Raw genomic sequence first — 22,526 nt, 5'->3', positions numbered from 1 at the left:
CGCCACGCTACACTTGATGAACGTGCTCCAACAATTTGTATTTCAGTATATGCTCATTCTGGTATCTCTTGAAATCCCTGAGTTGAGCGTGTTCTAGCCAGCTCGCTAGGACCGTACTGCACTCTGCAGCGGCTCTCCCGTGTTTGGATTGTTCGCTTGGTATGGTCAGTACGAAAAGCAAACTCCTAGAGAGTGTTGTTATCTAGCTTGTAGGACTGTAACGTAAAGTTAGTGTCTCTCCAAAGCGGACTACCTCCATAGGTAGCTCTCCTGCTTGATGACAATACACACCCTGAGTTGAGCGTTGGTCACTGGAATCATGCTGTTCCCGCCGTACGATGATCGATGCCTCGAATGTTCCCGCCTCCTCCTTGGCCGTTACTATCGCCGCCCTCAGAGTGTCATTGGGGAGCTGTCGGCGTCTGACGGGTCTGTCTGTGGGCAGCCCGATGGCATTAGGTCGCTCTTTCGAGAACATTTTGCGACCCTATACGACGCGGCGACCCTGCCCACTGGGGAGGCCCGCTCTTTCTTGCCTTGTGCAAAGCACTTTGCTCTCAGTGCCGACCCTTTTATGCGAGCTGAATACTTGGCTGCAGTCAAGGCCAGAGCCGTTTATAGAGAGAGTTTGGCCATTAGGAGGAGCCTAACTTTAAGCGCGTCATGCGACGTCACGGCTAAGCCACCTCCCTCGCCGTGCTCTATTGTTGTCCCGTTGCCAGCCGGTCGCCGACGCCATATTGATGCTGATCGTTGTTTACGATGGAAGGCGGAAAGACACGTGCGTACATTGTCCTTCGAAAGCCCTTCGTCCTTGAACTCTTTCAGTTTGGCAACAAAGCCCCCCTTATCACAGGCGGCTGTGGGTCATAAGCCGGCTATTCCTGTAGATTGCATTCATTGCGACAACAAAGCTGACGGACAGCATCAATATGGCGCGCACCAGATGGCTGATAAGCGGATTCTACTTGGATTCATGCATTATGGGCGGCCCAACGACGACTCTGACGTCAAAATAGGCTCCACCCACGAGGCGGCATAAGATCAAAGAATGGCCAAACTCTCCCTATAAACGGCTCTGGTCAAGGCCTTGCACACTGGGAAGTCTCCCGGCTCTGATGGACTTCCTGCCGAATTCTATAAATGCTTCTGGTCGACTTTGTCCCGTCCTTTGACTATCCTCTTCAATAGCTGCTTGGCGACAGCGTTATTATCTTGCTCTGCAAAGACGAGTCTCGCAGGCACGATCGGAACGCTTATAGGCCCGTGTCTCTATTGAATACGGACTATAAGATTATTTCTAACGCGCTATTGCAGCGAATTTCTCCCGTTTTGGGCCTTGTTATTCCTCCTTGGCAGGCCTGCGCTGTCCCCGGACGGTCCCTCCAGCTCCACGCTTCTGCGTTGCGTGATGCCCTTTATTGGGCTCATAGTCGCATCCAACCTGCAGTTTTGGCGTCTTTTGACCAAGAGAAGGCTTTCGGCAGGGTGCACGACGGGTACATGTACCAGGTCCTGCACGCTTTTGGTTTCCCTGTTACGGTTATTGACTGGATCAGAACTCTGTACGCCGGAGCTTCAGCTACGATTGGGCTAAATGGGGCTCTGTCTGACCGTTTTCCAATAAAGTCCGGTGTGCGGCAAGGTTGTCAATTGAAATCTTATCTGATATTTTAGCTGATATTTTAACTGATATCTTAGCTGACATTTTAGGTGACATTTTAACTGATATCTTAGCTGACGGCTTAGCTGATATTTTAGGTGACATTTTAACTGATCTTTTAGCTGATGTGTTAGTTGCTATCTTAGCTGACATTCTAGCTGACATTTTAGCTGATATTTTAACGGACATTTTAGATGAAATCTTAGCTGATATTTTATCTAAAATGTCCGTTAAAATATCAGCTAAGACATCAGCTAAAACGTCAGTTAAAATATCGGCTAAAATATCAGCTAAAATGTCAGCTAAGACATCAGCTTAGACATCAGCTAAAATGTCAGTTAAAATGTCAGCTAGGACATCAGCTAAAATGTCAGTTAAAATGTTAGCGAAAATATCAGCTAAAATATCAGTTAAAATGTCAGCTAAAATGTCAACTGAGATGTCAGCTAAAATATCAGCTGAGACAGCAGTTAAAATATCAGCTAAGATATCACCTAAAATGTCAGCTAGAATGTCAGCTAAGATATCAGCTAAAATATCAGTTAAAATGCCAGCTAAGATGTCGGCTAAAATATCAGCTAAGATATCATCTAAAATGTCAGTTAAAATATCAGCTAAAATATCAGTTAAAATGTCAGCTAAAATGTCCGTTAAAATATCAGCTAAAATGCCAGCTAAGACATCACCTAAAATGTCAGCTAGAATATCAGCTGAGATAGAAGCTAACACATCAGCTAAAAGATCAGTTAAAATGTCACCTAAAAGTATCAGTTAAAATGTCAGCTAAAATATCAGCTAAGACAACAGTTAAAATATCAGCTAGAATATCAGCTAAGATAGCAGCTAATACATCAGCTAAAAGATCAAATAAAATGCCACCTAAAATATCAGCTAAAACGTCAGCTAAAATGTCAGCTAAGATATCACCTAAAACGTCAGCTAGAATGTCAGCTAAGATAGCAGCTAACACAGCAGCTAAAAGATCAGTTAAAATGTCAGCTAAAATGTCAGCTAAGATATCAGTTGAAATCTTAGCTGATATTTTAGCTGATATTTTAACTGATATCTTAGCTGATATTTTAGGTGACATTTTAACTGATCTTTTAGCTGCTGTGTTAGCTGCTATCTTAGCTGACATTTTAGCTGATATTTTATCTAAAATGTCCGTTAAAATATCAGCTAAAACGTCAGTTAAAATATCAGCTAAAATGTCAGCTAAAACGTCAGCTAAGATGTCAGTTAAAATATCAGCTAAGATAGCAGCTAACACATCAGCTAAAAGATCAGTTAAATGTCACCTAAAATATCAGCTAAGATGTCAGTTAATATATCGTTAAAATATCAGCTAAAATGTCAGTTAAGATATCAGTTAAAATATCAGCTAAGATTTCATCTAAAATATCAGTTAAAATGTCAGCTAAAATGTGCGTTAAAATATCAGCTAAGACATAACTAAAATGTCAGCTAAGATATCAGTTAAAATGTCAGCTAAAATATCAGTTAAAATGTCAGCGAAAATATCAGCTAAGACAACGGTTAAAATGTCAGCTAAAATATCAGCTAAGACAACAGTTAAAATATCTGCTAGAATATCAGCTAACACATCAGCAAAAAGATCAAATAAAATGTCACCTAAAATGTCAGTTAAAATATCAGCTAAAATATCAGTTAAAATGTCAGCTAAGACATCGGCTAAAATGTCAACTAAGATGTCAGCTAAAATATCAGCTAAAACGTCAGTTAAAATGTCAGCTAAGACATCGGCTAAAATGTCAACTAAGATGTCAGCTAAAATATCAGCTAAAACGTCAGTTAAAATGTCAGCTAGGACATCAGCTAAAATGTCGGCTAAAATATCAGCTAAGACAGCAGTTAAAATATCAGCTAAGATATCATCTAAAATATCAGCTAAGCTATCAGCTAAAATACCTAAAGTATCAGTTAAAATATCAGCTAAAACGTCAGTTAAAATGTCAGCTAAAATGTCAGCCAAAATATCAGCTAAGCTATCAGCTAAAATACCTAAAGTATCAGTTAAAATATCGGCAAAAATGTCAGCTAAGACGTCAGCTAAGATGTCAGCTAAGATGTCAGCTAAAACATCAGCTAAAACGTCAGCTAAAATGTCAGTTAAAATATCGGCTAAAATATCAGCTAAAATGTCAGCTAAGACATCAGCTAAAATGTCAGTTAAAATGTCAACTAAGATGTCAGCTAATATATCAGTTAAAATATCAGCTAAAATGTCAGTTAAGATATCAGTTAAAATATCAGCTAAGATTTCATCTAAAATATCAGTTAAAATGTCAGCTAAAATGTGCGTTAAAATATCAGCCAAAAATGCCAGCTAAGACATAACTAAAATGTCAGCTAAGATATCAGTTAAAATGTCAGCTAAAATATCAGTTAAAATGTCAGCGAAAATATCAGCTAAGACAACGGTTAAAATGTCAGCTAAAATATCAGCTAAGACAACAGTTAAAATATCAGCTAGAATATCAGCTAAGATAGCAGCTAACACATCAGCTAAAAAATCAAATAAAATGTCACCTAAAATATCAGCTAAAACGTCAGCTAAAATGTCAGTTAAAATATCAGTTAAAATGTCAGCTAAGACATCGGCTAAAATGTCAGCTAAAACGTCAGCTAAAATATCAGCTAAAATGTCAGCTAAGACATCAGCTAAAATGTCAGTTAAAATGTCAACTAAGATGTCAGCTAATATATCAGTTAAAATATCAGCTAAAATGTCAGTTAAGATATCAGTTAAAATATCAGCTAAGATTTCATCTAAAATATCAGTTAAAATGTCAGCTAAAATGTGCGTTAAAATATCAGCCAAAAATGCCAGCTAAGACATAACTAAAATGTCAGCTAAGATATCAGTTAAAATGTCAGCTAAAATATCAGTTAAAATGTCAGCGAAAATATCAGCTAAGACAACAGTTAAAATATCAGCTAGAATATCAGCTAAGATAGCAGCTAACACATCAGCTAAAAAATCAAATAAAATGTCACCTAAAATATCAGCTAAAACGTCAGCTAAAATATCAGTTAAAATGTCAGCTAAGACATCGGCTAAAATGTCAGCTAAAATGTCAACTAAGATGTCAGCTAAAATATCAGCTAAAACGTCAGTTAAAATGTCAGCTAGGACATCAGCTAAAATGTCAGCTAAAATGTCGGCTAAAATATCAGCTAAGACGGCAGTTAAAATATCAGCTAAAATATCGGCAAAAATGTCAGCTAAAATATCAGCTAAAATGTCAGCCAAAATATCAGCTAAGATATCAGCTAAAATGTCAGTTAAAATGTCAGCTAAAGTATCAGTTAAAATATCAGCTAAAATGTCAGCTAAGACATCAGCTAAAACGTCAGTTAAAATGTCAGCTAAGATATCAGTTAAAAGGTCAACTAAGATGTCAGCTAAAATATCAGCTAAGACAGCAGTTAAAATATCACCTAAAATGTCAGCTAAGATAGCAGCTAACACATCTGCTAAAAGATCAGTTAAATGTCACCTAAAATATCAGCTAAGATGTCAGCTAATATATCAGTTAAGATATCAGTTAAAATATCAGCTAAAATATCAGCTAAGATTTCATCTAAAATATCAGTTAAAATGTCAGCTAAAATGTCCGTTACAATATCAGCTAAAATGCCAGCTAAGACATCACCTAAAATGTCAGCTAGAATATCAGCTAAGATAGAAGCTAACACATCAGCTAAAAGATCAGTTAAAATGTCAGCTAAAAATATCAGCTAAGATATCAGTTAAAATGTCAGCTAAAATATCAGTTAAAATATCAGCTAAGACAACAGTTAAAATGTCAACTAAGATGTCAGCTAAAATATCAGCTAAGACAACAGTTAAAATATGAGCTAGAATATCAGCTAAGATAGCAGCTAACACATCAGCTAGAAGATCCAATAAAATGTCACCTAAAACGTCAGCTAAAATGTCAACTAAGATGTCAGCTAAAATATCAGCTAAAACGTCAGTTAAAATGTCAGCTAGGATATCAGCTAAAATGTCAGCCAAATATCGCAGGCTCTGTGTGCTCGTCCGTACAGAACGAGCACACAGAGCCTGCGAGCACATGTCCACATACCCCATCTCTTCGCAGCTATAGAAGAATTCCCAGCAACGGCCAGCGCGCGGGCAAAAGCGACCTTCTCACGTGACATATGACGTTCGTAAAGAGGCGGGGCGCGTGTGACGAACTACAGCCGAAGAGAGTCCCCCGGGACAAACCACAGTCGCCAGGACGTACATGCGACGTCTACGGGCTCCCTACAATGATCCATGAGATATCAGGTGGACATCTCTCAGACGTCTGTGGTTTACTGGGAGTACTTCTTCACTACCCCAACCTAGAGCCCCAACACAGTTGCGCTCAGGATTGCCATGAAATTTGGGCTTGTTTTGAAACAATGGCTTAAGTACTTTCGGTTTCGGTTGGCGCTGCGCGGCGGGCCCTTCGCCGCATGGATGTACATAGACTCAGGGATTCTCCCAGCACCCCCAAGAATATCTCAAAAGGCAAAAAAAAAAAAATAATGAAAAGCTAGCAAACACTGATGCCACACACATACTCACTCAGAATTCCAATACCCCCCCCCCCCCCCCCGAGATCAAAGCCCTGGAGTCACGTCCAGTCACAGAGTCTGATGTCAGCATTTAGATCTTACCGTTACTTTTTACAGTAAGCAGAGCAAAAGTTCGCTTCTGGGCTTTTTTACATACCAATTACCAATTTATTTTACCATCCAACTCTAAGTCCATCTGCCATATAAAACCACAGATAGCCTTTCATCCTTCATATGAAATCAGTCCAACTGCAACTTTGCACTTCAAACAAACTGCTGTTACACACCATCCAAGTTCAAGGGTGTGTCGTTACTGAACGGCAAGTCCAGCGAGAGGCCTTTCTTTGACTTGGGCTTTATCAGCAGCGCTACGCGAGGCTTTCCATCACCATGATCTGGGTCCTCAACAACCAAATGGACGGCACAGCCTGTGTCAATCTGATGCTTCTCGTGCGCTTCCGCCAACCGATTCACCACCTGCCTTTCCACCTCGTGCTTGACCGAACGGGCTCCGTAGTGGATGTTGTAGCCGTCTGCTAAAACTTCCACCACCCTCCTCTCCCACGTCAGCTCAATTCCGTGGCGTTCCTTAGCTCGCCTCATCCAGCTCTCCAACTCTCTGGTCACCAGTGTTGTCAACTCCTGCCGCGAAAATGGCAGGAAGTAAACTATCTCGTTTATGCGTCCCAGGAACTCGTCGCGCCTGAAGTGACGCTTCAAAATCGGCCGTACGACGTGTTCCTTGAACTCGTTCTGTATGCTGACCGGGATGTCGTCGATCTTGTCGTCCGGCAGTCCGCTGGCTGCCGCCATCCTTCGCTGTCGAGCAATGCGTTCGGCTTCTCTTCGTAGGTCTGTAGCGTGTTCCGCAATTTCGTCGCTGGCGAGATTGGAAGTCATCACGAAGATGGCGTCCTTACAGACGATAGTTTTTCCTTTTCCGTCCGTCAAACGACCTTCGTCGAAGAGCTGGAGCAGGACAGTCAGGACGTCCGGGTGAGCTTTGTCCACCTCGTCGAGCAATACAACGGCATTGGGAAAGTCACGCAGGCGTTGGGTCAGCTGGCCACCTTCGTCATGTCCAATGTAACCAGGAGGGGACCCGATCAACTTGGCAACTTCGTGTTTCTCCTGGTACTCCGACATGTCAAGTCGGATGAACGGACTCCCTTTCTTGCTCTCTTTCGCTTTTTTTCCGCCGTGGAGGTATTCCGCGATCTGCTTCGCCAGTTCCGTCTTTCCGATACCGGACGATCCCAGGAACAGGAAGACCAGGGGATGTTCCTCGTCGAACCAGCCCAGTTCCTTCCTGCGAATGCTCGCTGCCACGATTGCGATTGCACCTTCTTGTCCAACAATCACTTGCTTCACCCGTTGCTCCAGCGGAAATCGACGTCTCTCCTCCGCTTCCAGTTTTTTCTTTTTTTCCATGTACCTATCGGCGTGCTCTTGAAGCAGTTTCTTCACTTCCAAGTCGCGGGAATAGTCTGCCGGAACATGTCCCTGGTCGTTCGCATGCACCGGATTGGCTCCCCGTTCAAGAAGTGTACGTATGGTTTCCATATCATTGGCGAGGATCGCGTAATGGAGCGCTGTGCAACCGCTAAACGATGCCCTGTTGCTGAGCCGATTGCTAAACTCGTCTTCGCGAGTCACCAGGACCTCGAGGGAGTTCATGTTCTTCTCACGCGCCGTCTGATAAACATTGATGAATTCGTCGCCTGCATCAATGTCAGCGCCAGCATTCAAAAGGGCTACGATGCATTCGTGGTATCCATTAATGGCTGCGACATGTAACGGAGTCCAACCCAGTGGGTGCCTGCAATTCGGATCGACCTTAACAGTCGACAGCAGTCGCTTGAGTTCATCCACGTCTCCAATTTTTGCCGCGCGCAATAGTTTCTCCTCATTCGGATTCACAGTCCGGCTGGACGCTGCAACACACCACACTGCTCCGAGAGAAAATGCAGAGCCCAACGCAGCTTTCCACGGAAATTGCCTGGTATGCAACGGAATAACCAGTTTTGTAAGTCCCCGGCGCAAAATAACGGTCCCTGGTCGCTTACTAACTAATGTTCTGTACAAACGAAACGAACACTGTAAGGTTCGTGTATTCCTTAAAACGGACGCCATTGCTTTTTTTTTTTGTCCCTTGTAGAATGTAGCTCACAAGCTGTCTAAATATCCATGAAGAGCAAATCGTATTTAGGGAGATTAGCTTGGTCGATGGGCGAAGTCACCATTAGCTTTCCACGCATTGCACCACGATAGATCACTTCGATGAGGTCGATAAAGTCTTGTTTCGTTTTGAAACAACCAATGAATTTTGTGTGATCGGCAGTCCTGAAAGAAACATAACACATAAAGACACATTTAACACACAGTAAACGGCTGCGAACGGATATAACTGTCAGTTCCCATTACCCGTAGTCAACTTTCATGTGCTGTCCGTTGAAGAAAAACACCGTGGAAGGAGTTATCGTTATATCGAAGTACCTAGTGTAGACTGGCACGGAGGCTGTATCTACGGTGTACACTTCAGCCATACGACTCAACAAAGGTGCAGTTTTTCGAAGCTGTAAATAAGAACAGCGTTAAGTGAGGCCGGGAAAAAGAACTCTGTAACACTCAGTTTCTTATGCTAAAATGTTCACCTACGATTTCATCAAGACGCAAGCATTCCGTACTTCCTTCCTTTCCGAATCTCAAGACTAATACTTTGTCAACCGTACCTTTTATAGCTTGATCAACATCCTTCTTACGGACTAGGGATTTTATGTCCGAATTCATATTAGAAATTACTAGAAATTTTGCGTCATCGGCCGCTGCGGCTTCCGCAAAAAGCGCTCGTACACCGCCTGGTGACCGCCATAGCGAACAGCGGTCGTTTCGGTAAATAACTCTAGATAGAAACTCAACTGGCGAACTCATAAATGCCATGAGTGTTTGACGTGTGTCTAGCTAATTGTGATATGTGTTCCTCTATATTTTTAGACTACAAACTTCAATTCTTTTCCAAAAACGTACAGCGCATAGAAGCGGATACAAAGGTTCATAGAAGCCGAAACAATCCAGTCCAAGACGGGCACCATGTGCTTCTGCTTACAGAGAAGGTGATATGTGATATACGTTTTGCTGTACACTTGTTTCAAGCCTCTAATATTCTCGTAACAAAGCTAAAACATGTCACGGTCACTGTTACGACAGCTGCTGCGCTGCTATCAAGTCAAGTTAGCGTGCAGATGCTCTTCGTTGGCGACTCTTCAACGCAACAATTCCCATCTCAGATCCTCCACTCCCGCGAAGTTTGCGAGTACAGCCGCTTTCGTCCCCGAGCGGAATTTAAATTCCTGTACCCCGGAAGAGAGTGCCCCGGTTGAAATGAACGTCGACGACTTTTCGCAACTAGCAACTTCGGAAGAAATTAGGAACAGGATCCATCTGATCCTACTGGAGTACGTCAACTGTAGAGATACGATTGGCAGGGTACCGTCGCAACTTTCACAGAATGATATGGAAGAGCTCCTAGCAATAAAATCGTCCGCGGGCCGGGCGAAGTACTTCAATTACCTCTTCAAGTCGGAAATGGCTGGAAAGGCTGACAGAAGACGCAGAGAACAAAAGAGGTTGGCACGGCTAGCGGAGAAAGAAGAAAAGCGCCAGAAAGCCATCGAAGACGGGAGTATAAACCATATTCAGTACGGCATCGAAAACACGATATTCCTGTTCATCCGTCCCCCTAGCGTGGCAATGTTCTACAACTACAGACAAATGTACGCAGCGTTATTTGGACAAACAGTAGTGTACGACTGTGACTACGAACATATCATGCAAAAGCGAGAGATCATAAACGCCGCAGACCAGCTCCAAGAAGTGTACTCAGCCAATCGTGCGCACTCCGATCCGTTTAACTTAGTCTTTTGCAACCTGAGAGCCGAGAGTGAGTACAAGGCACGGGTGTTGCGTGCCCTGCATCACCTGGAGGAGCCGACGTGTTTGATAACGAGCACGGAGAAAAGCTACCTGGACATTTATCCGAAGGAAAGGATTGTGTATCTCACCCCTGACGCAAAGAAGACTCTGACGTACAACCCTGACGACATCTACGTCGTCGGTGAGTTGGGGTGGGAGACGTCCGCGAGGGGATTAAGTTTTATTCGTATTCCAGGAGCTATTGTTGACAAAACTATCCAGAAGCCAGTGTCTTTGGCGAAGGCAAAGCGAGAGGGACTTCGGATGGCGAAGCTTCCTCTTGACGACTATTTGCCGTAAGTTTTGCCGTACACTATGCCGTATGACTATTTGCCGTACAATAGTTCTCCGCTCACTCAAGAATGATTGAGCCATCTCGTGTTGGGATGAGAGGTGTGCTCATCTGTTCCTTGCAGTTTTGTGCATCTTCTGTTTATCAGTACATATTATTAGTATGATGATTATGAATATTAATGAATAAATCAAGGATGGATTATGATATTTTAGATAATGCAAAGAAGACTGGACAGATACATACAGGTTACATATAGGATGCCTACACACCATTAACATATAGGTTAATTTATGTTTTTACGGGAGTTAGTCTCGATTTATTCAAGATACCATTTTGCCACTTTTGTAAATCTTTGAAAAAATTAAGTGGAAACACTGTACCAAGTGACACAGCAACTTTGTCTTGCCTATGGATTTACACCAACAAGATCATACTATTCTTCTCCGTAAGGTACCTTGCAGCCCTTTGTATTGGTATCTGGTGTGGCTTCATAAATTTCTCTAGTTTTGAACGGTTCATCGGACAACCTTCAGTTTGGACAAGCTTACCTCGTGTCCAAAATTCGGCTACTGTGCCGTTTAGCGCTTCTCTCTTGTTCCTGACTTTTTAAATGACAATTTACTTCTGCCATGCCACAATGATATCCACATGACATTTACTGGACATATACAGGCAATATATAATAATAATAACAATGATAATAATATTTATTTTTGTATAGGTTCCTCCAAACAACCATACGGTATACTGAGTGGTGCGCCACTGAAAGACAATCATATGCATGTGATGCAAGCATATGACGCTTCTACATATATATATATATTTTTTGTAACCACATTCTTTCTTTTCGCAGATGGGGTACATCTGCTTCGAAGTCACTTCCACTGAACATTATCATGAAGATCCTTCTTGAGTTGAAAGTGTCAAGGGACTGGAATAAAGCCCTCAAGTGCATTCCTACAAGGAAATTGAAAACTAATAGAGAATTAGAAGAACAGGCACTGATGGAGGAAGTGAAGAAGAAAAAGTTAATGAGGTTATCCAATTAACCGCTCGTTAAAAAAAACTGTGCCACATATAACCTGATGAATTTTCTTCGTCTCTTGCAGGCGCTCCGTGAACATGAAATCGATCATGAACGAGACGTGAAGAGCAACTGGTCTGTTGTAGAAAGTTTGTGAACTTCATTATGACACGACATGTAAGATGTGCTTATGACTGATAGTAAACTAAACTGGTAGTATAACCACTTTCTATTTGTTGTTTGTGTGGACATTCACACGTCGATTCTCTTGGAGCTATGGACAGCAGGTAAAGGTGATGGACGGTCTCCAGTTGCCGTTTCCATTCTCGATGAATAGAGGATGCCATGAACTTTCATGTGTCTGGGCATGTGACCGGCTGCATGGCTGGTGGCTTAAAGGAGCAATGAGGTGGCATTTAACATGGCTTGAAACCCAGTCTTATTTGTCAAGCTGTCCAGTCACCACACCAAATATTTGCACTGTGCGGTGTATTGTCACAGCGCAATCAAATTTACAAATGCAGACGCGGACGGACGACACGATCCTCGCGTGTCGTCCCTGTTTATTTCTTCTCCGCTCACGCGCTTTCCAAGAGCGGATGATTTTTTTTTTTTTTTTTTTTATGCGCCAAACAGAGGCAAGACCACGGAGGCGCGTGCTGCGGGAGGTCCTGCGTCCGTCGTTGTTTCGTAAACTTCGTTGCAGAAGACGCAGCAGCAACAAAAGAGAAAAGAGCCTTCTCAGTGCCTCAGTGCTCCTTAAAGGATAAATGGTAATTTCTACGCACGCAATGGCCAGCAGTATTTCAGGTTTCAGCAAAACATTTCTAAAGTAGAGTATATATTTAAAAAAAAAAATTCTCGTAGTTGCAGCTAATCACTTTTGGCAGGGGGCAGATTTCTGGAGGAAATCGCCGGTGCGAAAAATAAAAATAAAAACTTCCATCCTTGCTGAAGAATTTGGGTCGTTCTAGCAGATTTCGTATTTCTAAAGGTTCAGGTTCAAGTGTGCCTGAACCTGTGCGTAAACCTCTAAAGTGCGTAAGTTGAGTAGATGGCGCAAGCTACCACCTGCTACGAAAGGAAGAGAAGCAGTATCCATCCAGTATTCAACTATCTAGCCATTTAGCGATCCAATGCGAATGAGTGGTGCGTGCGTGCGTGCGTGCGTGTCTTGCCTGTAGTGGTTGTCTCTGTGTAAGAATGCATGTTTGCCTGTGATTTATTAAATAAGCCCGCATCTGTTTGACATAAATCACGTTTGGTGAGTCCGAAAACACCCATTCTGACTTGTCAGTTCCACAGATGCATTCACTCATTCCAGAGCGAGCCGGTGTTTTGCCCACGACGTTTTAATCATGGGTGTCCGGAGTTACAACGAAGAGCTCTCGTTTCTTGAGAAGGTTTCTCCTGTCTCGTGGAAAATAAAGAAGGGCTTCGTACCGAACATGAAAGTAAGCCAATAGGGGTGTCATGCTTCCAGATTAAAATAATACTCTTTGTATTACTGGCGGCACAGCGCGCGTGTATGGTTTCATATTACGTAATCCTCGTTACAGGTTGAAGGTATCTTTTATGTCAACAAGCTACTAGAAAATTTAATGTTCGAAGAACTTCGCAACTCGTGCCGTCCTGGTAACATAGGCGGCTTCTTGCCTGGTGTTAAGCAAATCGGAAATGTCGCTGCCCTGCCAGGAATTGTTGGGGTAAGTCTTACTTCGAAGGATAATAAAAAGAAATACAGGATAAGCGTTGGAATAGGCAAGCCCTATCTGATATTCGACGCCTCCAGTGCACGCTCCAGTTGAAATTACTTTTGCGGGATATATTGCTCTAGCAAGCATCAGACTGGTGACAACTTCAAATCCACGCACTTATGACACCGTGGTGCCTTTCAGCATTCCATAGGACTTCCAGACATTCACTCGGGCTATGGATTTGCCATTGGCAACATGGCAGCCTTTGACATGAATGACCCCAAGGCTATTGTTTCTCCTGGTTAGTATATTTGCACGGTTTGGGCAGTGAAATGCATTGTTTGGTTTGCCACTAGAGCAGAGGTCTGTGTTCCAGGCGGTGTCGGCTTCGACATCAACTGCGGAGTCCGACTTCTTCGAACTAATCTTATGGAGAAGGACGTCCTTCCGATCAAAGAACAACTGGCTCAGAGTATGTTTGATCATATCCCTGTTGGTGTAGGGTCCAAAGGAATTATCCCTATGAACGCTAGGTAACCTTTTTTTCTATTTTCTCATTACTTCACGCTGTCTGTGCTATGGAAATAACTCTTCATTGGTGACCATTCGATGGGGCTCTTAATGCTTTCCAGGGACTTAGAAGAGGCACTGGAAATGGGTATGGACTGGTCATTAAGAGAAGGTGAGATTTTTGCGCAGTAATGCAGCGGCGGTAGTTTCAGCTCGGTTGTAATGCCACTTGACTTATTCTGGACGATACAATTTTGGAAGGCTACGCATGGGCGGAAGACAAGGAACACTGCGAAGAATATGGGCGCATGCTAAACGCTGACCCAGCTAAAGTATCCATGAAGGCCAAAAAGAGAGGACTTCCACAGGTATGTTAGAGCATGGTGTTCCACTCTGGAGATATATGGGAGGGCACTCATTGGGTGTCCTAGGTTACAAGGTGCATATGATACTGGATGAGTGCTCTTTCTTTTTCTTTTTTTCCTGCTGAACGAGTTTCGAACTAGAGAACTCCGGCGTTATCGGTTGGGATGTCGGAACACCAGCACTAGCGTTTCTTACGTATAATTTACATCTTTCTTCTTACTTAATTTAATTCCTTTAATTTACTTCTTTCCAATCTTTGTGCAGCTGACATTCAAGATATTTCGTGCATAGTTTTTTTGATGCTACAGTTTGGTGTAGAGTTAAATTAATGTAGCTAATTTAATTTCATAATTATTGTAATTATTACGTAATAAATAATACGATAAAATTAAAGTCAGTTATATTACGGGTCACAAAATTAAATTCTATGCCTAGAACCTCGCAGACCCCTCCGTAACAAAAGAGCACCCTGAATTTTGTTCTTGGGTTCTGTTTCTGAAAAGCACACACAATAATGTTAACATACATGGCTTAACATGCAGCATGCTTCAAGTGTGTTAAAATATCAGCAAAATATGTAAGATAGAATGATATGGAACAATATTCTTCCATACTGTAGCAAAAACTTTGGTTTCAGGATCGGAAGAATGCCAGCTAGATGTTATTTTTCTCCTTCTCTTTTCACACCTGTCCTTGCACCTTATTTCTATACTATATATTCTATATGTTTCTATACTATATATTCTATATATTTCTATACTATATATTCTATATATTTCTATACTATATATTCTATATATTTCTATACTATATATTCTATATCCTACTTTCCCCATATTCTGTGGCATTAGCCCAAGTTGCATGATAAGCATTGCTCCGCTTTTATCCAATATCACTGAACTCATGTAAATATCTCATTGTCACACTTTTGTCACACATTGTCACACTAGCTTGCTTGTTGTCGTCATCCTCTTCTCTCTCTTATCATCGTCAATCTCATCGCTCATACCTGTAGATAGATTTTAACTACCACACACTCTCTCTCACATCATCTTTCCCATAATCATCTCCGACACGCTCACCATGGTTTTGGCGCTCTATGGCCTTTGTTGCCTTTGTGCCATTAAACACATCAATCAATCAATCAATCAATCAATCAATTAGCCCAAGTTTAACGAGAAATGTGGATATCAGTGAGCATTATCTATGTGCTAATGGTCCTTCCATAGCTGTGGTCACGGCCATTTCTCCAGTAGTAACCATGCCAACCACCTCACAGTGGAAGTGTGACGATGACATTCGACGTGATTGTCGTCTGCAAACTGACCTGCCGTTTATTTCCATTCACGCTGTGCCAGCTAGGTACACTCGGTGCAGGCAACCACTACGCCGAAATACAAGTCGTTGACGAGATATTCGAGAAGAACAACGCCAGCAAAATGGGCATCGAGCGCTGCGGCCAAGTTTGCGTCATGATTCACAGTGGCAGTCGAGGTTTCGGCCACCAGGTGGCGACAGGTACGCTCTTGAGGATATTCCTTTGAGGTGCAGTTTCATAGTTGATGTTGCAGATGCCCTGGTTGCCATGGAAAAGGCCATGAAGAGAGACAACATTGAAGTGAATGACAGGCAGCTTGCATGTGCCATGATTAAGTCTCAGGAAGGACAGGATTACCTCAAGTCGATGGCAGCAGCTGCAAACTTTGCCTGGGTCAATCGTAGCAGCATGACCTTCCTTAGCAGACAGGTAGACGTTTGTCTTTTTCCTGTCCGGTATTTTTACTGGTCCTTGGCAGCTTGAGCCAATCTGGGCCGTTTATTTTTATTGAACCATTCTGGACCATTATTGGAAATATATTTTTCTTCACAACCTGCCAATACCACAACAAACGTATGCAGGTGTTCCTCTACAGTTGCATAAGGAAAGATTTATGGCTCGTTAAAACAGTTGGCTGTCAATGATTACTACACAGGAGTTCAATAATTAACTACACAGTTACTAGGGAACAGCTCAAAAGCGAGTTTATTATATCTGTACCTAAAAATACCCGAGGCTAAAAAGTTCAAAGTGTTGGGATGAGTAACATTTAATTCATTTCATTAACACTTATAAAACCTGTAGTGCAGGTAAAATGTAATTAGCACAAAGCAAACATGCCGGTCTGATAAACGAAATGCTTAATCGTTAGCACGGGCAAGGACAACTTAGCGCAGCATATCTGATAGCAGAGATATGTATGATACAAGATAGTTTAGAGGACCGTTGCACCATGACTTTTAGTGGCAAATGTAACAACATACCCTTGAGTCGAAGGAAAGCAGGGACGAATGGGAAGAAACACACGGGAAGACTCATGCTTTGTAAACGTATAACCTTGCAGGGGGTCCCCAATATCCACCATTAAGAATAAATGTTTAAGAATAAAACATTCAAGAATAATCCGCTTAAAAATTACACGTTTAAAAATATATCTCCTAAAATAAACCGCTTACTATCCCCGCCTAGAGATCACTGTTTAATAATCCACAATTAAAAATAAACTGTTTCAAAATCCCCTCACCATCTAGCACGGAAGCGGACTGATTGCAATTTACGCCGGGTTATATCATGTTATGTTAGGTTAGGTTAGTTTGGTTTCGGTTAGTTTGGGATAGTTTAGGCTAGTTTGGTCTTGTGAGGTTAGGTTAAGCGCCTTGCTTGCAGTTCACCTTGATTTGGTCCATACCACATGACTAGCAACTGTAGGGTAGATTTGGGGGATTCTGAAACGATTTATTTTTAACGATATATTCTTAACCGTGGATTCCTAGCGTTTATATTTAAACCGGGATATTTTGGCGATTATTTTTGTGCGTTTATTTTTAAGCGTATATTCTGGGAGATATAGTTTTAACAGTGGGTACTTACGCGTTTATTTTTGAAAGATTATTTTTAATGGTTTCAAATGGGATACACCAACCTTGCAGGCCTTTGCAAAGGCGTACAACACGACACCAGACGATCTAGACATGCACGTGATTTACGACGTCTCGCACAACATTGCCAAGATGGAGCAACACATGGTAGATGGGAAGCTTCGCACACTCCTCGTCCATCGCAAGGGGTCGACGCGCGCCTTTCCACCTCATCACCCTCTCATTCCCGTTGACTATCAGGTGAGGTTGCCTAGATGATGATTTCAGCACTTTCAAGGATGTGTCAATTGTCGGTCGAAACTTTTCTCTCACGTTCCACATTTTCGTAAAGGGACGTAGCACGACAGATCCGATCTCTCACCGTCTCGAACGAGCGGCACGGAGACACACGCAGTGGAATGAGACGTGGTGCATGTTTTTGAATGCCGAGGTCGCGCCATTGTCTCTGTGTTCGGTACGTCGTAGCGATAGTGGTATATATCGGTAACTTATCGTCACAGTTTCCACAAAAATTTCGGCCACCTAGCCAACCTAGAAAAGGTACAAATAAAATGGTTAAAAAGCAAGCGAGCTGGTGGCTAAGATCCATGACGAAAAGCCGAGACTGGGAAAAAGACGAAAAACAGACGACACAACACAAAGTCTCAACTGAGACTTTTTCTCGTCTTTTTCCCAGTCTCGGGTTTTCGTCATGGATCTAGAAAAGGTGTGCTCTCCTTTCCTCGTTCGTGTGTGTCCATCCAGTGTACATATTCCTGGACAAAGAGAGAAACGTTACCAGAACGAGCAGCATCTGTACTGCTCTTGTATACAGGGTGTCCCAGCTAACTGCAAACGTATCTTTAAAAAATATATATCACAATTTTACCTAGATGAAATCAATTGCAATATAGCATATGCTGAAGGGCACTCCTTAGGAGGGCATTAGCAAACTCCTAAGGCAATGTCCTAATTAACTTTCATTAATTAACTTTTGAATTATAAAAGCTACGAAGTTGTCCCAATGAGAACATCCGTTCCTTTCGGTCACCTGATATCGTAGCTGTTTTCAGAACGAAAATCGGTTCGATAGATCGCCCGCAAAAAATTAGTGAATGAACGCCATTTTTTCTTTAGTTTGTTGATTGCGCATCTTCGCAGACGTTAATTAAGACATTGCTTTTGGACTTTGCTAATGCCCTCCTAAGGAGTGCCCTTCAGCATATGCTATATTGCAATTGAGTTCGTCTAGGTAAAATTGTGATGTATATTTTTTAAAAATACGTTTGCAGTTGGCTGGGACACCCTGTATTTTTCCACTGAAAATCAGTAGCGAATTAAAGCGAAACCCTGTATTGCCCTGGAGCTACAGTAATTACAGGGAACCTGGCGGTACAGTATGTGGCTCTCCACGCCTTCATATAGTCTTTTCTTCACTGGAACAGTTGACTGGACAACCAGTCCTCATCGGTGGAACCATGGGAACCTGCAGCTATGTCCTCACGGGAACTGAACAGGGCATGAACGCCACGTTCGGCACCACGTGCCACGGTGCCGGCCGTGCCCTCTCGCGGGCCAAGTCTCGTCGCAACATCAGCTACCAAGACGTGCTGGACAAGATGAGCGAGATGGGGATCTCGATCCGTGTCGCTTCCCCGAAGCTGGTCATGGAGGAAGCTCCGGAATCTTACAAGAATGTGACGGACGTTGTGAACACTTGCCACGAAGCTGGGATCAGCAAGAAATGCATAAAGCTTAGACCAATTGCTGTTATCAAGGGATGAGTGCTACGGTATATGTGTGTGTGTGCTGGAAAGAGGTGGTAACTGTTACGGGCTGAGCATCAGTGCACATTTATTTGATACCCTTTTGTTGTCTTTCTTTTTTTTTTTCCGTGTTCCATTTTGAGTAAGGATTGGCACTGAAGTGCTGGTGTATATTTATTTTGTTTGCTTTTAATGGAACTAGGCAAACACTCGCAAGTTTTCGATGTCCAAGAATGAATGGAGGAGTGTCCCTAAAAGAGTTATAAGTGACTCCCTCTATCTGATTGAAACTCCTCGCATTTCTCATATTTATGTTTCAAGATCGGAAATAAAAAGAAACGTCGTGCGTAATGAGGAGGCGTCCACTTCGCAATTAAGGGGGCTGCAGCACATTGTCCCAAGTCGTACCAGATATAAATGTTTAATTATTTGAATTATTGAATTCAGTTATTGAATGTTGAATTATTTGAGTTGATGCAAGCCTGCATTCCAATTCTTACACCAAAGGTGTAGACAAGTAGAAGTACGGCATTGGGAATATTGAAATTCCTACGTCTCTGACGTCACTGCATCACCAGTGAGCAGCGCGGTCGTGGTCACATGCTTATTAGCACTAGTGGAATGGCAGTAGTCCGCTTCCGCAGGTTTTGCGGGTACTCTCACTATCCCCGCATCCATAGTGCGGATCCGTGGTAGACTACGAGGAAGTGCTTCCTTCGTTAGCAGGGGCTATTGCGTTTGTACTATCCCTGCACCCCTCAAGCAGGGGCAGATCCAGACCCTTGGTTTCATTGTCGGAGCACATAGTGGGGGAGGGGAGAGAGTGACATCCCGTGCATAAACTGACGCTTTTTTTTGGGGGGGGGGGGGCGATCCCCCAAAGGTAAGAAGGTAATTAACGTGAGTTAATTAACGTAATTAAAGGTAATTAACGTGAGTTAATTAACGTAATTAAAGGTAATTAACGTGAGTTAATTAACGTAATTAAAGGTAATTAACGTCAGTTAAAGGGGAATTGAGAGTAATTCAAGATTACCTCAGGTAACCTGTTGCTACCTGACAACCGGAAGTCGGGTTTAGACTGGCAGTGGATACCCGGAAGTAAATTGCCAGTGAATTATTTTTTTATTATTGAAATAAATTATTTTATTTGATATCTAAGCATGTCGTTTCGGCATTTCGTATCATGAACGAGCTAGGAGTTAATCGTTCCACGATCGATATTGCCTATTCAAGAATACTGCCATAGCTATGACTGTGGCATTGGCATAACTGCGGCAAATAAAACATGATTACGATCATTTCTGACAAGTGCCTAATTGTAACACAACACACTTTATTGTCTGCAACGACAGTCTTAATAAAGGAGAGCAACGCAACATTTGGTGCCTTCCCTGCAGGAAAATGGTGAAACGTGTTTCTCTTCGTAGCAGTCCGTATCCTGCTGAACGCAGTGGCCACCGGACGACTCACAACCCCTGGCGGATCCTAGAGAGATTAAACGACCTCCACTTTCAAACTCGTCTGCTGCCTGAACTAAACAACTGCGTGAATACAGCAGTGGGTGTGCGTTAAGTGGCTGCCCTCTCGGGCGCTTCGAGTTTCGTGCTGCAGTTTCTCCCTTTCTCTATTTTCTACCCTCTCTGCTGCCTCCTCACGTCCTGCGTTCTCTTCCGTGGAGAGGAGGGAAGAGGTCACGTGTCCCGCACTTGTGCGGGAAGAGCGTGCTCGCGTAGGCACTGAGTGCGAGCGTAACCATTTAACGGTAGGAGTGCCAAACACTCGCGCTCCGCAGCCACTTAACGCGCCCAATGACGTCGTAGGCTATTGTGACGTCATTCGGTGAACTTCTACCCTGAATGATATGCTTTGTCAACTATTGTCCTAAAATATAGCCCTTGAAAACAGACAAATAAGAGTTGTTTCTGCAACGTATTTATTGCAGGCTTTTTGTCACGTTACGAATAATGAAGCGTGCAGCACTTGTGTCCTCTGCGACAGGTGTGACTAAGCTGTGGCTTCTCGTAACACTCAGTTGCTGCGGGTTTACATTGCACACCGTAATGAGGAAGACAGACGCTCCCCTCCTCCTCTTCTTCATCTGGCAATGCTCGGTCACGTGTCATTTCTGAAAGGGGCACTCCTCTGCATCATTTCATGACGTCAGATATGTACCTTACAGCGTTAGAGGACCGTTCCTCTAGGAACTTCACTCAACTCACAGCTTTGATACACTTTATTCCAGTTGTCACTTAGATACGCCAAGGTGGAGATGTGACAACAGTAAATTGCTCGAAAGATTACTATGAAGCACACCTGAATAGAAAAAGGCTAGTTTCGCGAATTTCCTGCGTGATATTGGGGCGCAGAGGAGCATTCTGTGCGCCCTCGACAGATGGCGCGTTCCTCGGCTTCTTTATACAGCGCGTGCTTCTTTAGGAGGTAATACGAATTAATAGTACTACAAAGGCACGCGATGAAGAGCCGCTAGGCTTGTAAGGAGGAAGACGTCCATCATCTTTCACAGAGGAGTGCATACTTACTGAGATCACAGCAGACGAAGCCTGCGTTGCAGCCGCCCACCTGCGATCGCTGTTGTGGCTCTGGACACTTACTCGCAGGAGTGCATCCGTATCCCCTGTCAACGCATTCGTTGCGCGAATCGGCTAAAAAGAGAGAGATATAAAGTCACGCTAAAGCGAGATATACTTATGTCAGTGCGTAATGAGGTACGTGACATCGCTTGAAATCCTGCCCAGTCTGCCAAGCTGACCACCAGGAGTCGCCATGCAAAATATTTTCGCTCCGCGGTGCGTTATAGCTGTCACGACGTCCTCTCGTTCCCCGATACTACTCTTTTCGCGAGCAGAAGGATTTTCTAGATTCACTAAATATATATATCTTATTATCCCAGATAAACGTATGTGCGTCGGTGTGAAGCTGCATTCTAAGCAAAGTAAACAATATATAGATATATAGCGTAGAAACTTTGCAGCACAAATACCGAAACCCACTGTGGTTATGGCATCACGGCACCCGCCAGTGAGGCAACTGCGGGAGAGGCCACGTGTTTACGAGAACCCATATAGGAATGGCATACCCATATAGCCCATGGAACCCATATAGCATATAGGAATGGCCGAGATTCCTGCACCTCTGACGTCAGGTCTCGACGCGGAACTGTGTTCAAGGGTATTTATGTGCGACACGTAGACAATAAATTATTTCTTACTCGATACTTTGGCATGTATAGTACTATGCATGTATAATCTAGTGACCCATCTTTCCTTTCTTTTTTTCTTAATAAACATATCCCCCCCCCTAGTGACCCACATCTATCAAGGTTTTACAGCACCTTCAAATCACGCGGTCGAACAAAGGGTACTGAAAACAAGAAACTCAAGAAGCAAGTTCGGAGAACTGTCGAGATTGACAAGTATTTATGACGAATTTCTTTACCAAATTTCCTTAAATCCCTAATTTCCCTTCAGTTCCTTGATTTTCACGGTAGGCACTGCAACTTCGTAGTCGGCACGGTTCTGAGCTTGCAACCTTACAAAATATACACTCGCACACACATTTTTGCTCGTAAATATATATACAAAAAAACAAAAAAATCTCACCAACGCTCAGCGCCGAAACCAGCATTACCACAGCAAGAACAACGAACACGTAGGATGCCATGCTTCTCTCAGGGCTCCAAGGACAAAATCAGCTACGAAGATCATGTTCACCATGCCTCTTATAG

At 43.0% G+C, this 22,526-nt stretch overlaps 4 protein-coding genes across 4 annotated transcripts; 2 read left to right on the top strand and 2 right to left on the bottom strand.

Moving 5' to 3' along the window:
• Window positions 1-6,392: 6,392 nt before the first annotated feature.
• On the bottom strand, window positions 6,393-8,386 carry LOC135398879 (mitochondrial disaggregase-like). The gene has a single exon (XM_064630413.1). It carries the CDS (start codon window positions 8,384-8,386, stop codon window positions 6,533-6,535), a length of 1,854 nt encoding a protein of 617 aa, XP_064486483.1. The 3' UTR covers window positions 6,393-6,532.
• A 44-nt stretch (window positions 8,387-8,430) lies between these two features.
• On the bottom strand, window positions 8,431-9,116 carry LOC135398880 (thioredoxin-like protein 4B). Its single transcript, XM_064630414.1, has 3 exons — window positions 8,912-9,116; window positions 8,678-8,829; window positions 8,431-8,596 (listed from the first exon to the last, which is right to left on the bottom strand). Exons 1-3 carry the CDS (start codon window positions 9,041-9,043, stop codon window positions 8,431-8,433), a joined length of 450 nt encoding a protein of 149 aa, XP_064486484.1. The 5' UTR covers window positions 9,044-9,116.
• A 194-nt stretch (window positions 9,117-9,310) lies between these two features.
• Window positions 9,311-11,774, top strand: LOC135397575 (mitochondrial ribonuclease P protein 1 homolog). The gene is made up of 4 exons (XM_064629180.1): window positions 9,311-10,367; window positions 10,422-10,521; window positions 11,374-11,556; window positions 11,630-11,774. The coding sequence occupies exons 1-4, from the start codon at window positions 9,437-9,439 to the stop codon at window positions 11,667-11,669; spliced, it is 1,254 nt and encodes a 417-aa protein (XP_064485250.1). The 5' UTR covers window positions 9,311-9,436; the 3' UTR covers window positions 11,670-11,774.
• A 904-nt stretch (window positions 11,775-12,678) lies between these two features.
• On the top strand, window positions 12,679-19,129 carry LOC135398876 (RNA-splicing ligase RtcB homolog). The gene is made up of 11 exons (XM_064630410.1): window positions 12,679-12,808; window positions 12,869-12,998; window positions 13,104-13,250; window positions 13,443-13,542; window positions 13,618-13,774; window positions 13,874-13,923; window positions 14,013-14,119; window positions 15,476-15,635; window positions 15,689-15,864; window positions 17,085-17,273; window positions 18,458-19,129. Exons 2-11 carry the CDS (start codon window positions 12,903-12,905, stop codon window positions 18,794-18,796), a joined length of 1,521 nt encoding a protein of 506 aa, XP_064486480.1. The 5' UTR covers window positions 12,679-12,808; window positions 12,869-12,902; the 3' UTR covers window positions 18,797-19,129.
• The last annotated feature ends 3,397 nt before the right edge of the window (window positions 19,130-22,526 follow it).

The sequence above is a fragment of the Ornithodoros turicata genome, chromosome 6 (assembly GCF_037126465.1).
Source record: "Ornithodoros turicata isolate Travis chromosome 6, ASM3712646v1, whole genome shotgun sequence".
NCBI lineage: Eukaryota > Metazoa > Arthropoda > Arachnida > Ixodida > Argasidae > Ornithodoros > Ornithodoros turicata.
This window is presented reverse-complemented; position numbering and strand designations above follow the sequence as displayed.